The sequence below is a fragment of the Barbus barbus genome (assembly GCF_936440315.1).
Source record: "Barbus barbus genome assembly, chromosome: 28".
Lineage (NCBI taxonomy): Eukaryota > Metazoa > Chordata > Actinopteri > Cypriniformes > Cyprinidae > Barbus > Barbus barbus.
In genome coordinates this window covers 30,368,464-30,382,057 of record NC_136756.1, presented here as the reverse complement: position 1 = coordinate 30,382,057, position 13,594 = coordinate 30,368,464, and the positions used below count along the sequence as shown (strand labels likewise).

Sequence of the window (13,594 nt, the reverse complement as noted above, 5' to 3'; positions counted from 1 at the left end):
CATGCTGCGTTGTGTTTGTGTCTGATGTGAAGCGTAAACAACAGCCTCTCTCTGTCCTCCAGGCCAATCGCAACTGTTTAGTGATCGCCTCCACCCACGACATCCAGGAGCTGGATGTGTCCTCCATCCTCGCCACGCAGATCCTGACCTGGGTCGATGACGAGAATGAGAACGAGGTCAAAGGGTGAGTTACAGCAGCTCGGCAGTCATGTGATAAAACTCACTCTTAAAGGGACAGTTAAGCCAAAACTGATCATTCTGTCAGCATTTACTCTCCCTCATGTCGTTTCTTTCTTATGTCGAACACAGAAGATGATATTTTGAAGAATGTTGGTGAACAAACAGTTGACGGTAGCCATTGACTTGTGTGATATGATGATTTTTGCTCGTGGACGATGAAAATGTCTCCACGATCTGCTTTTGAAGAAATATCGTAGTATCTATCAGTTACAGTTCTTTACGCTTCGATCTGAACGTAAACAGCGTATCCGTGTATGTTGTTTATGTATGTGATTCTCTCCAAAATGGTGCTATAGAGTGACGTGGAGGAGACGAATTGTTGAATAAAGTCATTATTTTTGTTTTCTTTGCACACAAGAAGTATTCTCGTAGCTTCGTAAAGTTACGGTTGAGCCGCTGATGTCACATGGATTATTTTAACGATGTCCTTGCTATGTTTCTGAGCCTTGATCGTGATAGGATCCTTGCTGTCTATGAGAGCGTCAGAGAGCTCTCGGATTTCATCAAAAATATCTTAATGTGTGTTCAGAAGATGAAAAATAGTAAAACCAACATGACAAAGAATCGTGATAAAGTCGTGATATTTCAAAAAAAAAAAAATCATGATATATTTTTGCCATATCACCCAACCCTAAAAAAACCAACACTGGAAGTCAATGGCTACCGGCAACTGCTTGGTTACCAGCATCATGAATGAAGGTCTTACGGGTTTGGAACGAGATGAGGGTGAGTAATTAATGACAGAATTTTCATTTTTGGATGAATTATCTCTTTAAATAAATTAGCGTGAAAATATGGTGTATCTGTGATCTCGCAGACTGACGATATGAGGATATGAGCACTAGAGCGTATGATGATGATGTGCTTGTGTTGTTTGGCAGGACGGATGATTTCCTGGTGGTTCACGCTCGGGACGACTTCGCGCTTCACGGCAGCACACCCTACACCCACAGCAGCCCCGGGACACCCATCAACATTCCCTGGCTGGGCGGCCTGCAGACGGGCCAAGGAGCCGCCGTGGTGAGCAGTGCTAACAGCACTCGAGCGCTAACACCCCGTACATGCTAACACTCGCTCACACTCTTCTGTGTGTTCATGCAGCTCATCAAACGCAACATCAACAACGTGAGGCGGATGACGTCACACCCCACGCTGCCCTACTGTGAGTGACTGCATCAAACACACACACACACACACACTCACACACACTCGCACACACACACTCACACACTCACACACACACACGCACACACACACACACACACACACTGCGTCAGACAGATGCTTATTATAGCTCACTCAAAGTAAAACACATGTCATTTTTGTCAGATTCATCTGTTTCTAAAGCATATTTAGTTTGAAGGAACTGGTTTAAATGGCACTAGGCAATGTGTTCACTCAAAGTTCTCAATGAATGTTGTCAAACATTTCATCAGGAATTATCTTTTTTTTTTAATCAAATATTGAACTGAAAGATCTTCAATAATGTCTGTTATAATGATGTGAGCTGGCCATCAGTGGTTGTTCTTTTAAAATACATAATCTTGCTATGAAAACAGCCGTAGATGCTGATATGACAATAAAAACTTAAAAACAATAAAAAACATTTTAAGTTTTTGAAATAAAATAAACATTAATTACCAAGGTCACCTTGGTAAAAAATCTCTATTTTTTTCAGTTAAACTTTGTTCTAAAATAACTAAAAATAATCAATAAAAAATTATATAAACATATTTAAAACTAAAACTAATAAGAATGACAAAAACACAACAAAATTACTGAAATGTTAGAACTAGACTGAAGAAAATGTGAGTGCTGCTTTCCGTGGCAGTTGCTAGTGTGTTCTGGGTGGTTGCTAGGGGGTTTCTAGGGTGTTGCAAAAAATATAAAAATAAAACCAAAATAACAAAATATTAAAAAAGTGTTTTTTTTTTTTTTTTTAAAGTTGTCAGCCACTGCATGATTTTTGATCATTTTCACAAAACTTTCATGGCCCCCAGAATAATTTGTTGTATGAATATCTGAACATCCAATATGTCAAAAGAGACATTTTGAACAATGGCCTTTTTTGTCAAAGACTATGGATCAGATTCAGAACGATAATCAAAACTCAGATGGAGTTGTTCGCTTCCATCAAATCTCCAAAGCTTGCACAATCCTAAACCACTTTCTGGATCATTTTGATTTATATGCTGTTTGATGTTTGATGATTGTTATTTTGCATATGCATCTGCTTACACATGTGATCACTTGTTTCTGATTCTACATCGCCGTGTTTTGATTCAGAGATTCAGTACTCTTTCAGAAGATGTGTAATAGCGCCTCCCACCGTGTGTGTGTGTGTGTGTGTAGATCTGACCGGAGCTCAGGACGGCAGCGTGCGCATGTTTGAGTGGGGTCACTCACAGCAGATCACCTGCTTCAGGAGCCCCGGAAACTCCAGGGTCACCAGGATACGCTTCAATTACCAGGGCAATAAGGTGCGTCGGGATCATCAGGAATCACTAGTATGTGTGTGACTGTAGTGTGTGTAAACCAGCTCGTCTGTGTGTGTGACTGTAGTGTGTGTAAACCAGCTCGTCTGTGTGTGTGACTGTAGTGTGTGTAAACCAGCTCGTCTGTGTGTGTGACTGTAGTGTGTGTAAACCAGCTCATGTGTGTGTGTGACTGTAGTGTGTGTAAACCATCTCATGTGTGTGTGTGACTGTAGTGTGTGTAAACCATCTCATGTGTGTGTGTGACTGTAGTGTGTGTAAACCAGCTCATGTGTGTGTGACTGTAGTGTGTGTAAACCAGCTCGTCTGTGTGTGTGACTGTAGTGTGTGTAAACCATCTCATGTGTGTGTGTGACTGTAGTGTGTGTAAACCATCTCATGTGTGTGTGTGACTGTAGTGTGTGTAAACCAGCTCATGTGTGTGTGACTGTAGTGTGTGTAAACCAGCTCGTCTGTGTGTGTGACTGTAGTGTGTGTAAACCAGCTCGTCTGTGTGTGTGACTGTAGTGTGTGTAAACCAGCTCATGTGTGTGTGTGACTGTAGTGTGTGTAAACCAGCTCGTCTGTGTGTGTGACTGTAGTGTGTGTAAACCAGCTCGTCTGTGTGTGTGACTGTAGTGTGTGTAAACCAGCTCTTCTGTGTGTGTGACTGTAGTGTGTGTAAACCAGCTCATGTGTGTGTGTGACTGTAGTGTGTGTAAACCAGCTCGTCTGTGTGTGTGACTGTAGTGTGTGTAAACCAGCTCGTCTGTGTGTGTGACTGTAGTGTGTGTAAACCAGCTCATGTGTGTGTGTGACTGTAGTGTGTGTAAACCAGCTCGTCTGTGTGTGTGACTGTAGTGTGTGTAAACCAGCTCGTCTGTGTGTGTGACTGTAGTGTGTGTAAACCAGCTCGTCTGTGTGTGTGACTGTAGTGTGTGTAAACCAGCTCGTCTGTGTGTGTGACTGTAGTGTGTGTAAACCAGCTCATGTGTGTGTGTGACTGTAGTGTGTGTAAACCATCTCATGTGTGTGTGTGACTGTAGTGTGTGTAAACCATCTCATGTGTGTGTGTGTGTGACTGTAGTGTGTGTAAACCAGCTCATGTGTGTGTGACTGTAGTGTGTGTAAACCAGCTCGTCTGTGTGTGTGACTGTAGTGTGTGTAAACCAGCTCGTCTGTGTGTGTGACTGTAGTGTGTGTAAACCAGCTCGTCTGTGTGTGTGACTGTAGTGTGTGTAAACCAGCTCATGTGTGTGTGTGACTGTAGTGTGTAAACCAGCTCGTCTGTGTGTGTGACTGTAGTGTGTGTAAACCAGCTCGTCTGTGTGTGTGACTGTAGTGTGTGTAAACCAGCTCGTCTGTGTGTGTGACTGTAGTGTGTGTAAACCAGCTCATGTGTGTGTGTGACTGTAGTGTGTGTAAACCATCTCATGTGTGTGTGTGACTGTAGTGTGTGTAAACCATCTCATGTGTGTGTGTGACTGTAGTGTGTGTAAACCAGCTCATGTGTGTGTGTGACTGTAGTGTGTGTAAACCAGCTCATGTGTGTGTGTGACTGTAGTGTGTGTAAACCAGCTCGTCTGTGTGTGTGACTGTAGTGTGTGTAAACCAGCTCGTCTGTGTGTGTGACTGTAGTGTGTGTAAACCAGCTCATGTGTGTGTGTGACTGTAGTGTGTGTAAACCAGCTCGTCTGTGTGTGTGACTGTAGTGTGTGTAAACCAGCTCGTCTGTGTGTGTGACTGTAGTGTGTGTAAACCAGCTCGTCTGTGTGTGTGACTGTAGTGTGTGTAAACCAGCTCATGTGTGTGTGTGACTGTAGTGTGTGTAAACCATCTCATGTGTGTGTGTGACTGTAGTGTGTGTAAACCATCTCATGTGTGTGTGTGTGTGACTGTAGTGTGTGTAAACCAGCTCATGTGTGTGTGACTGTAGTGTGTGTAAACCAGCTCGTCTGTGTGTGTGACTGTAGTGTGTGTAAACCAGCTCATGTGTGTGTGACTGTAGTGTGTGTAAACCATCTCATGTGTGTGTGTGACTGTAGTGTGTGTAAACCAGCTCATGTGTGTGTGTGACTGTAGTGTGTGTAAACCAGCTCATGTGTGTGTGTGACTGTAGTGTGTGTAAACCAGCTCGTCTGTGTGTGTGACTGTAGTGTGTGTAAACCAGCTCGTCTGTGTGTGTGACTGTAGTGTGTGTAAACCAGCTCATGTGTGTGTGTGACTGTAGTGTGTGTAAACCAGCTCGTCTGTGTGTGTGACTGTAGTGTGTGTAAACCAGCTCATGTGTGTGTGTGACTGTAGTGTGTGTAAACCATCTCATGTGTGTGTGTGACTGTAGTGTGTGTAAACCAGCTCGTCTGTGTGTGTGACTGTAGTGTGTGTAAACCAGCTCGTCTGTGTGTGTGACTGTAGTGTGTGTAAACCAGCTCGTGTGTGTGTGACTGTAGTGTGTGTAAACCAGCTCGTCTGTGTGTGTGACTGTAGTGTGTGTAAACCAGCTCGTCTGTGTGTGTGACTGTAGTGTGTGTAAACCAGCTCGTCTGTGTGTGTGACTGTAGTGTGTGTAAACCAGCTCATGTGTGTGTGTGACTGTAGTGTGTGTAAACCAGCTCGTCTGTGTGTGTGACTGTAGTGTGTGTAAACCAGCTCGTCTGTGTGTGTGACTGTAGTGTGTGTAAACCAGCTCGTCTGTGTGTGTGACTGTAGTGTGTGTAAACCAGCTCGTGTGTGTGTGTGTGTGACTGTAGTGTGTGTAAACCAGCTCGTGTGTGTGTTGCAGTTTGGGATCATGGATGCGGACGGAGCACTCAGTCTCTGGCAGACCAGCACCTCAGGAAACACTCACAAACCCTATCTGGTATGTCCACCGCTCTCTTTGTTCCTCATGTACAGTACTTGTCAAAAGTTTGGAAACAGTCTCTTCTGCTCATCAAAGCAGCATTTATTTGATCAAAAATACAGTAAAAACTGTGAAATATTATTGCATAAATTATTGTGAAATATTATTATTATACACCCGTCATAACTGCCGCCGTAAATGTAGAGAATCTTCGGACATGATTTTACGCACAGCACTCCTTATGTGTCTGATAACATCTTTCGAAGTAGCCTTTAAGCAGGCGACACAAAGCGGTAACATGTATAAACACCGCCGGCAAGTCCTGGACTCTACCCCAGAGCATCTACCGTCGGCCTGCAGCACTCCAGCTACAGAGTTCATGGATTATGAACGAGTGCTGACAGAAAATGAGTGGATCAATTTCCAGTATCATGAAAGACAATTTAGGAAAGGTCTGGATACAAAACGATTACAAGAAAAACAAAACTTTGTTTGTACTCACTGGAGATTTCAGGAAGTGGTCAAAGTTGTTTACAGTTCTCAGTGGGGCCTTCTTCAAAACTGGGATATTTTCCATAAAACGCACAGATGGAAGACAACTTGGACTACCGTTACTCAAGTATGTAGTGCGGATTTTAAGGACTTTGCCACTGGATGATAATGCTCGATCCAAATCAAACCCTGTTGCAAACCTGACCGTTTGGATTGAAAAACAACTGCAGTATCTGCGGGAGGTGATACAACCAGCGATTGCGTCTGCCACGAGACAGCATCAGAGAAACCCTCAAAAGGTAGACATAAACAAACTAACCTACCTACGGCAGCATCGCAGAGCAAAGGCGAGTGATATTATTCTAAATGACTGCGTGTTTCCCACGCCATCGCTTGATCCTGGTAACATTGAGCAAGTGTACAGTTATTATTGGAAAAAATGCCAGTCCGATCCATCTAATATCACGCTTGAATTACCCCCGTGGAATGATGACTTAGACAACATAATGACTGACTCGCCGCTGTCTACATCGGCGTTTACAATAGAAGAGATTGAGAAAGTAATTGTAAATCTGCCCAATAACAGCTGCTCAGATGGTGTTACTTACGAGAATCTGAAAGCCACTAGGCAAACATCCTGCTACATATTGAAAAGCATATTTAACACCTGTTTGATTAATGGTAAAGTGCCTAGTTCATGGAAGAGAGCACTCATTCATAGAATACAGAAGAAAGACAATGTACCAGAAGACCCCTCAACATGGAGGGACATCTCTCTATTGCCATCTCTATACAAAGTCTTTATGAAGTGCCTGCTTTCAAGAATACTACCTTGGCTGGTTGATGCTGGTATTTTGTCCAACAAACAAAAAGCTTATATTGAGCAACAAGGCATGAATGAGCATGTTTTTTGCTTAAAAACTGCCATTGAAGATTTCAAGCACGAATCTGCTAAGCTATGTATTGTCTTCCTTGACTTCAGAGATGCCTTTGGCACATTGCCTCATAGAGTCATGGTTGAAGCATTGGAAGAGATACAGCTCCCTAAGATCTGTGTGGACATAATAAAAGATGTATATTGTGACTCCTACCTACAAGTGATCTGTGGAAAAGACCTCACCAGACCAATACCACTTGAGGTAGGAATCAAAACCAGCTGTCCATGGAGTGCTGTAAACTTTATCATTGCAATAAATCAATGGCTAAAATGTCTTTGCGCACATGCCCCGCCCCATGTCCTGTCACCGAACCCAGTCCAGGGCTAAGCTGATGATGTGGTCGTCGCATCCCGTGATGGAGTGATTAAAAACATGTCATGCACGGACAGATTCCTGACATGGCCTGGCCTACAAGTAAAGCACAGTAAATGTGCAGTTTTCTATGAGAGGAGGAGCGGTGGCAACCGTTGGTATAGATCAACCAACCCCCCTCTTTTACAATCTTAGACCAGCCACTCAGAGTGTTCTCTAGACATGAGACCTACAACTACCTGGGTCACAAGTTTGACATCGCTGGAGAATGGAGTCTTCAAGTGACTGACATGGCACATCAGTTTATGACCAGACTGGATCTCATTGATGCATCACCTCTTCCTGTAACTCTAAAAGTGCAAGCAATAAGAGACATAGCTTTTTCTAAAATTCAACATCTTTTTGCAAATGTCCATATTCCACAAAAAGTATTGCGTGAAAATGGACAAGAAAACCGTAAACGTGGTTAGGAAATGGCTTTGTCTCAACACACATTCCACAAGATGTTTAATCTTCCAGAAAAGACAGGACGGGGGGCTTGGAGTTCCAAACTGCATGTGGGAGTATATAGCCACAAGACAGTCTCACCTTACCAACATGCTAAACTGTGATGATGTCAGCGTGAGGCAAATACCCAGAGCATCCTTACTGCTGGATTTTAAAAGACGGAAGGTGTTACACGCATGTGGTGGGGAAGACAGCTTCTTGGGCTTTAAAAGAAAGACCAATGGAAAGCTGGATGGACGGGCACAGGGATCTGGTGTGTCATCAGACTGGCCAGACTTAAACGACCTATGCTGGAGGACAGGTACTGAACTGAAGTGGACCTCCCACTACCAACCTGTAGAGATCTCTGATGCAGTCGTAGAGGACCCATCAGTCATTGTGGAAGCCAGGCTGCACCATAACAACATTGTTCACCTGCTCCAGCCAAGAACATCAACCCAGACTCTCTTGTCTATTCAAAGAGCCCAAAATATGGAGTACTGGTCCAGTCTAAAACTCCAGGGAAAGTTGGCAAAACTGCCCTGTGCGGACCACTCTGTATCACACACCATCTACAGCAAAGCCACCATCAGTGAGGAGATTCTTACTTTCTGTGTAAAAGCACGTCTGCAGGTTCTTCCTACAAAATACAACTTATCACTGTGGTTTCCCTCCACCCATTCCCCTCTGCCTGCTGCATGACCCCCTCAACACCTGGAGTCAGTAGCCCACATCATGAACAGCTGTTCATCATTTAAAGGATTATATACTGCCAGACATGACAGACTCGTGGACCTCATTGCTGCTCATATTCCCTGCGTGGCTGATGAGCAGATCTTTAAACATACTACTGTACAGTCTGCATGGTATAACTCACCTGTAAACACTTTTCTAGGAATTGCTAATACACCAGATATCGCTAACCTCTCTCAGAATGGCAAAACAGTTACACTATTTGAGGTGTCATGTGCATTTGACTTGTTTATGGAGGATTCTTACTGCTCTAAGATTTTAAAATATCAGTCATTGACATCTATCATCAAGAACCTTGGATACAAATGGCAGCTTATTGTGCTAGTGTTTGGTAATCTGGGTCATGTACACAGGCTGGCGATCCGTGGACTTTGCATTGGGGGGCTGTCTAAAACCAGGGCCAAACAGTTGAACAGCAAAGTACTGTTCAATCTCAGCAATTATAGGAAGCATGTTTATTTGGAAAATTTCCTGTACCCTTAGAACTGTATAATCCATAACAATGTGCTGATCTGTTTTAATCTGTTGGATCATTCCAAAAATGTGATTCCTAATATTATTTGACTTGTAATGTGGAATCAAATAAAGTATATAAATGTGTGTGTGCACGTGGATGGGTTAAATGCAGAGCACAAATTCTGAGTATGGGTCACCAAACTTGGCTACGCGTCACATCACTTTCACTTTTCAGTGAAGACATTTATAATGTTACAAAATATTTCTGTTTCAAATAAATGCTGTTCTTCTGAACTTTCTATTCATCTGTGAATCCTGAAAAATAAAATGCATCACAGTTTCCACAAAAATATTGAGCAGCACAACTGTGTTCAACATTGATAATAATCAGAAATGTTTGTTGAGCAGTAAATCAGTATATTATTATGATTTCTGAAGATCATGTGACACTGAAGACTGCAGTAATGATGCTGAAAATACAGCTGCAGATCACAGAAATAAATTACACTTTAACACATATTCACATAGAAAACAGCTGTTTTAAATACTAATAATATTTCATATTTTTACTGTATTTTTTATCAATAAATGCAGCCTTGGTGAACAGAAGATACTCCATTAAAAACATCATTATTCATAATACTGTATGTTCACATTGTTTAAATATATTTATTGTGTCTCAACCTGTTTTTGTACATTTTGATATTTAATTAATTGGTTTTGTTATTGTGTGGTGCTGTTGTGTTTGTGTGCACTGGATGTTTAGGATCGAAGCTCTGTGTGATTGTGATTCTGTTGGTTTGGATGCACTGATGACATGTTTGCTATTCTTAATGTGTGTCTGTACTGAATAAAGCTACACTTCTTAGCCGTGTTCCTCATCATCTTCTGTGTGTGATCGTTTCCTTGTTTTCCTCCAGACGCTTCAGTGTCACAATAAGACAGCAAATGACTTTGTGTTTGTGGGCTCATCATCTCTCATCGCCACCGCAGGCCTGTCCACAGACAACAGGTACTCTCTCTCTCTCTCACACACACACACACACTCACACGCATGCACACACACATACAATCTCTCTCTCTCTCTCACACACGCACACACACACACGTCTCTGGAACAGAGCTTCATGAAACCAGCTTCATGAACAGATAACGATTAAATCAGAAAAATGTGAACTTAAATTTATAAAAACAACATAATCTTAACACATTCTCTCATCACAGGAATGTGTGTCTGTGGGATACGCTGGTCACGCCGGCATACAGTCTGGTTCACGGTAAGTCATCTCACACACACACACACACACACACACACACACACCTCTGTAGAAACGCATCTAAACGAGACGTGTGCTGCAGGCTTCAGCTGTCACGAGTCCGGCTCCACGGTTCTGGCTCTGGCGTCCAAACAGCAGCTGCTGCTCAGCGGGGGCCGGCGGGGCTGGATCAGTGTTCTGGACCTCAGTCTGAAGATCCAGCGCCAGAGTTTCCAGGCTCACGACTCGCCCGTCAAAGCACTGGCCGTCGACGCCACCGAGAGCTGCTTCGTCAGCGGATCGGCCGAGGGCAACATCAAGGTCTGAGCCTCACCCTTTATATACGGTTACAGAAATTACTCACATTTTCAAATAGCTTTTAGCTTTATATATATATATATATATATATTTTTTTTACTTTTCATAATTTGTTTTGTTTTGTTTATTTAGCTTTTCTGTTTATGTCAGTAATTTTGGCATTTCTATTTTTTTTGTAAAAAAAAAATTACTAAGTCATTTTAGTATTATTCATTTAATTGTCAAGGCAGCATTTCTAATTTAATGTTTTTAAGTTATCTATGATATGTATCTATATCATAACAATATAATAATATGTATATATCTATATCATTTTACTTTAGCTTTATTTCAATTACAGAAAACAGTTTTTAGTACTTTAGTCTTAGTTAACAACAAAGACACAGTTGGTTGCTTTGGGAATAACTAGTTAGGAATAAAAGTTGCTGGATGAAAGGTTATGATTAACATGTTTTCACTTATCTGAAATTAAAACAATTCAACACATTTTCCTCCAAAAATTCTTATTACTATAATACAAAAAAGTCATTATTTTTCTTATAATACAAAAAAAAGATTAATGTTTATGTATGTGAGTGTGTTAGAAAAAAATATTATTTTAATATTATAATGTTAAAAAAGTAAAATATTTAATTATTTAATATTAATTATTATTAATGTGTAAAGTAATATGTATATTTTATATAAATAATATTTTTCTTTACATATTTGTTTTAAATATATATTTAAAATTATTATTATTGTGTAGCATTATATATTTATATAGACAAAATTACTATTGTTAAACTATATATATATACATTTTTTTTTTTTTTTTTTTTTTTTTTTTGTAGCATTTTATATTTATAAATAAATCATAAAAAAGTCAAAAATCTAATTATATTTAAAAAAAGAGAAATTTAGTTAATAAAAATAAACAAAGCATTTGTCCTCATCACAGCAATGAGAATTAGAAGAGAGAATATTTATTGTCATGAGAATAATGTCACAATACAAACAAACCTTAACAGTCCTTAAAACAGACCTGGTGCTCTTTATGCAACACAGAATGATAAATATTTTTGATATTGATAATAATGATAAAACTAGTTGATCACAGGGAATAAGCACGTGTGTTGATATAGTTCTGTTGTGTGTGTGTGTGTGTGTGTGTGTGTGTGTGTGTGTGTGTGTGTGTGTGTGTGTGTGTGTGTCAGGTGTGGAGCATGTCCACCCAGAGCCTCCTGCACACCTTCAGTAATGAACACGCTCGCCAGTCGCTCTTCCGTAACCTGGGCACAGGCGTCATGCAGATCGAGACCGGCCCGGCCAATCACGTCTTCTCCTGCGGCGCAGACGGCACCATGAAGCTGCGCCTGCTCCCCGACGCTCTGAGCCTCTACTGCAGCGCAGCGAAGAGCGACGTCAGGTTCATCATGTAGCACACTCATGACTCTTTGCACACGGTAAGACAAGCAATACGAGAGAGGACACACAACCCAAACACAGGGATCCTGGGACGGAAGCACACTGTACGATTTCTGCAGCATACTAATCTGAAATATATCTATAAATATATATCAGTAAAGCCTTAACTAGCCAAACTGTTGCTAAGTGGTGTTGTGATCGTGCTCTAGACTCAATATAGTGATAAGTGTCCTTATATTTCTACCCAATCATCTCTCGCGCTGGACGTCTCCATCATCAGACCACTGGATTCTGTTGCATCTGTCAAACGATGTGTGGTAGTTTCTGTCGTTGTTATAATCGTTCTATGGGAAGGTATTGTATATTACTACAGTAAGCAGTATTTAGTAGGCTGAGATGATGAGCTTTAAAGCAACAGTTCACCCAAAAATAAAAAGTCATCTTTTACTCTCCCTCATGTCGTTCCAAACTTGTACGAGTGTCTTTCTTCTGCTGAACACTGAAGATGATGTTTTAAAGACCAAACAGTTTCATTCACTTCCATAGTGTTTTTTCTTGTAGTATAGAAGTCAATGGGTGCCGTCAACAATTTGCTCTTTAAAACATCATCTTCAGTGTTCAGCAGAAGAAAGACTCATTGAAGCCGAGAGTAAATGAGTTATATGAGTATTAATCGTTCCTATGTTTGAATATGAAGCGTTTTGTGTGTGAAGATCGGCCGTGTCGAGCCGGAGCATCATTCCATTTGTGAATCAACCAATCAGCTTCATCTCACGGCTGTCGTCGAGTTCAGAGCCGCTAACTGGAATGAAGATCACAGCTGCTTTTATTTTCAGTGTAAATATGGAGCTGAACTCGAGGTTTGATGAAATGATTCTGTGTTAATATAAAGCATATTTATAATCATCGAGGCTCCTGCAGACGTTTGTTTTAAGGAACGTTGTTCAGGGTTTATTTTTTACGCTTTTCTTTTACCTGCCGCCGATCAACTCGGGCACAAACGCGGCTCTTCTTCATTCTATCGAGAGATTTTTATCTGATGAAGGTCCTGGTGTTCTTCCTCACCGCAGAGAAGGATGCTCTTCCTCAGGATATTCTGTCTTGTTTTCCAGTACAAATATCTGAACATCCTTAAATCAAGAATCATTTACTGGAGATGCAAAATTGAAGATATTAAGTCTGAAATATTAATCAAAATGGAGTGAGTTAATGTTTAAAATGAGAACAAATATCTGTCAACAGGCTTCCGTTTCAATCATGTAGATTTTTCTGACCTATTTTCCCCTATTTTAAGTATAACCCCATAAAAAATAATATAAAAATTAATTAAAATCACAAAATAATTAATATCTGAGCTAATTTTGCATCTCCAGCATATGTCTGCTTGTTCTGGAAAACAAGACAAGAATACAGAGCGAAATCTTTTCTTCTTCCCCTAGATTATTGCTGATATAATGACGTAAGGAATCGGCTGTAGTGATCATGCTTTCTGCCCTTTAACCTCTCAAATGTGAATATATGCAAATGAATCTAATTTTATAATGAGTATGACGAGATCTGTAATATACTTGACTGTATGTAATGAGAAAATAAATGACTTAATGCAACATCTTTATTTCT

At 40.9% G+C, this 13,594-nt stretch overlaps 1 protein-coding gene across 1 annotated transcript in view; it reads left to right on the top strand.

Moving 5' to 3' along the window:
• LOC306848639 (dmX-like protein 1) overlaps positions 1 to 13,588 on the top strand; it is a 63,034-nt gene extending 49,446 nt beyond the window's left edge. Inside the window, exons 38-46 of the mRNA XM_079383299.1 lie at positions 63 to 184; positions 1,122 to 1,260; positions 1,342 to 1,402; positions 2,593 to 2,720; positions 5,497 to 5,574; positions 9,914 to 10,005; positions 10,218 to 10,270; positions 10,353 to 10,570; positions 11,764 to 13,588. Of these exons, the coding sequence (XP_079239425.1) occupies positions 63 to 184; positions 1,122 to 1,260; positions 1,342 to 1,402; positions 2,593 to 2,720; positions 5,497 to 5,574; positions 9,914 to 10,005; positions 10,218 to 10,270; positions 10,353 to 10,570; positions 11,764 to 11,988 (1,116 nt within the window). The 3' untranslated portion in view covers positions 11,989 to 13,588. The remainder of the gene's footprint in view (positions 1 to 62; positions 185 to 1,121; positions 1,261 to 1,341; positions 1,403 to 2,592; positions 2,721 to 5,496; positions 5,575 to 9,913; positions 10,006 to 10,217; positions 10,271 to 10,352; positions 10,571 to 11,763) is intronic.
• The last annotated feature ends 6 nt before the right edge of the window (positions 13,589 to 13,594 follow it).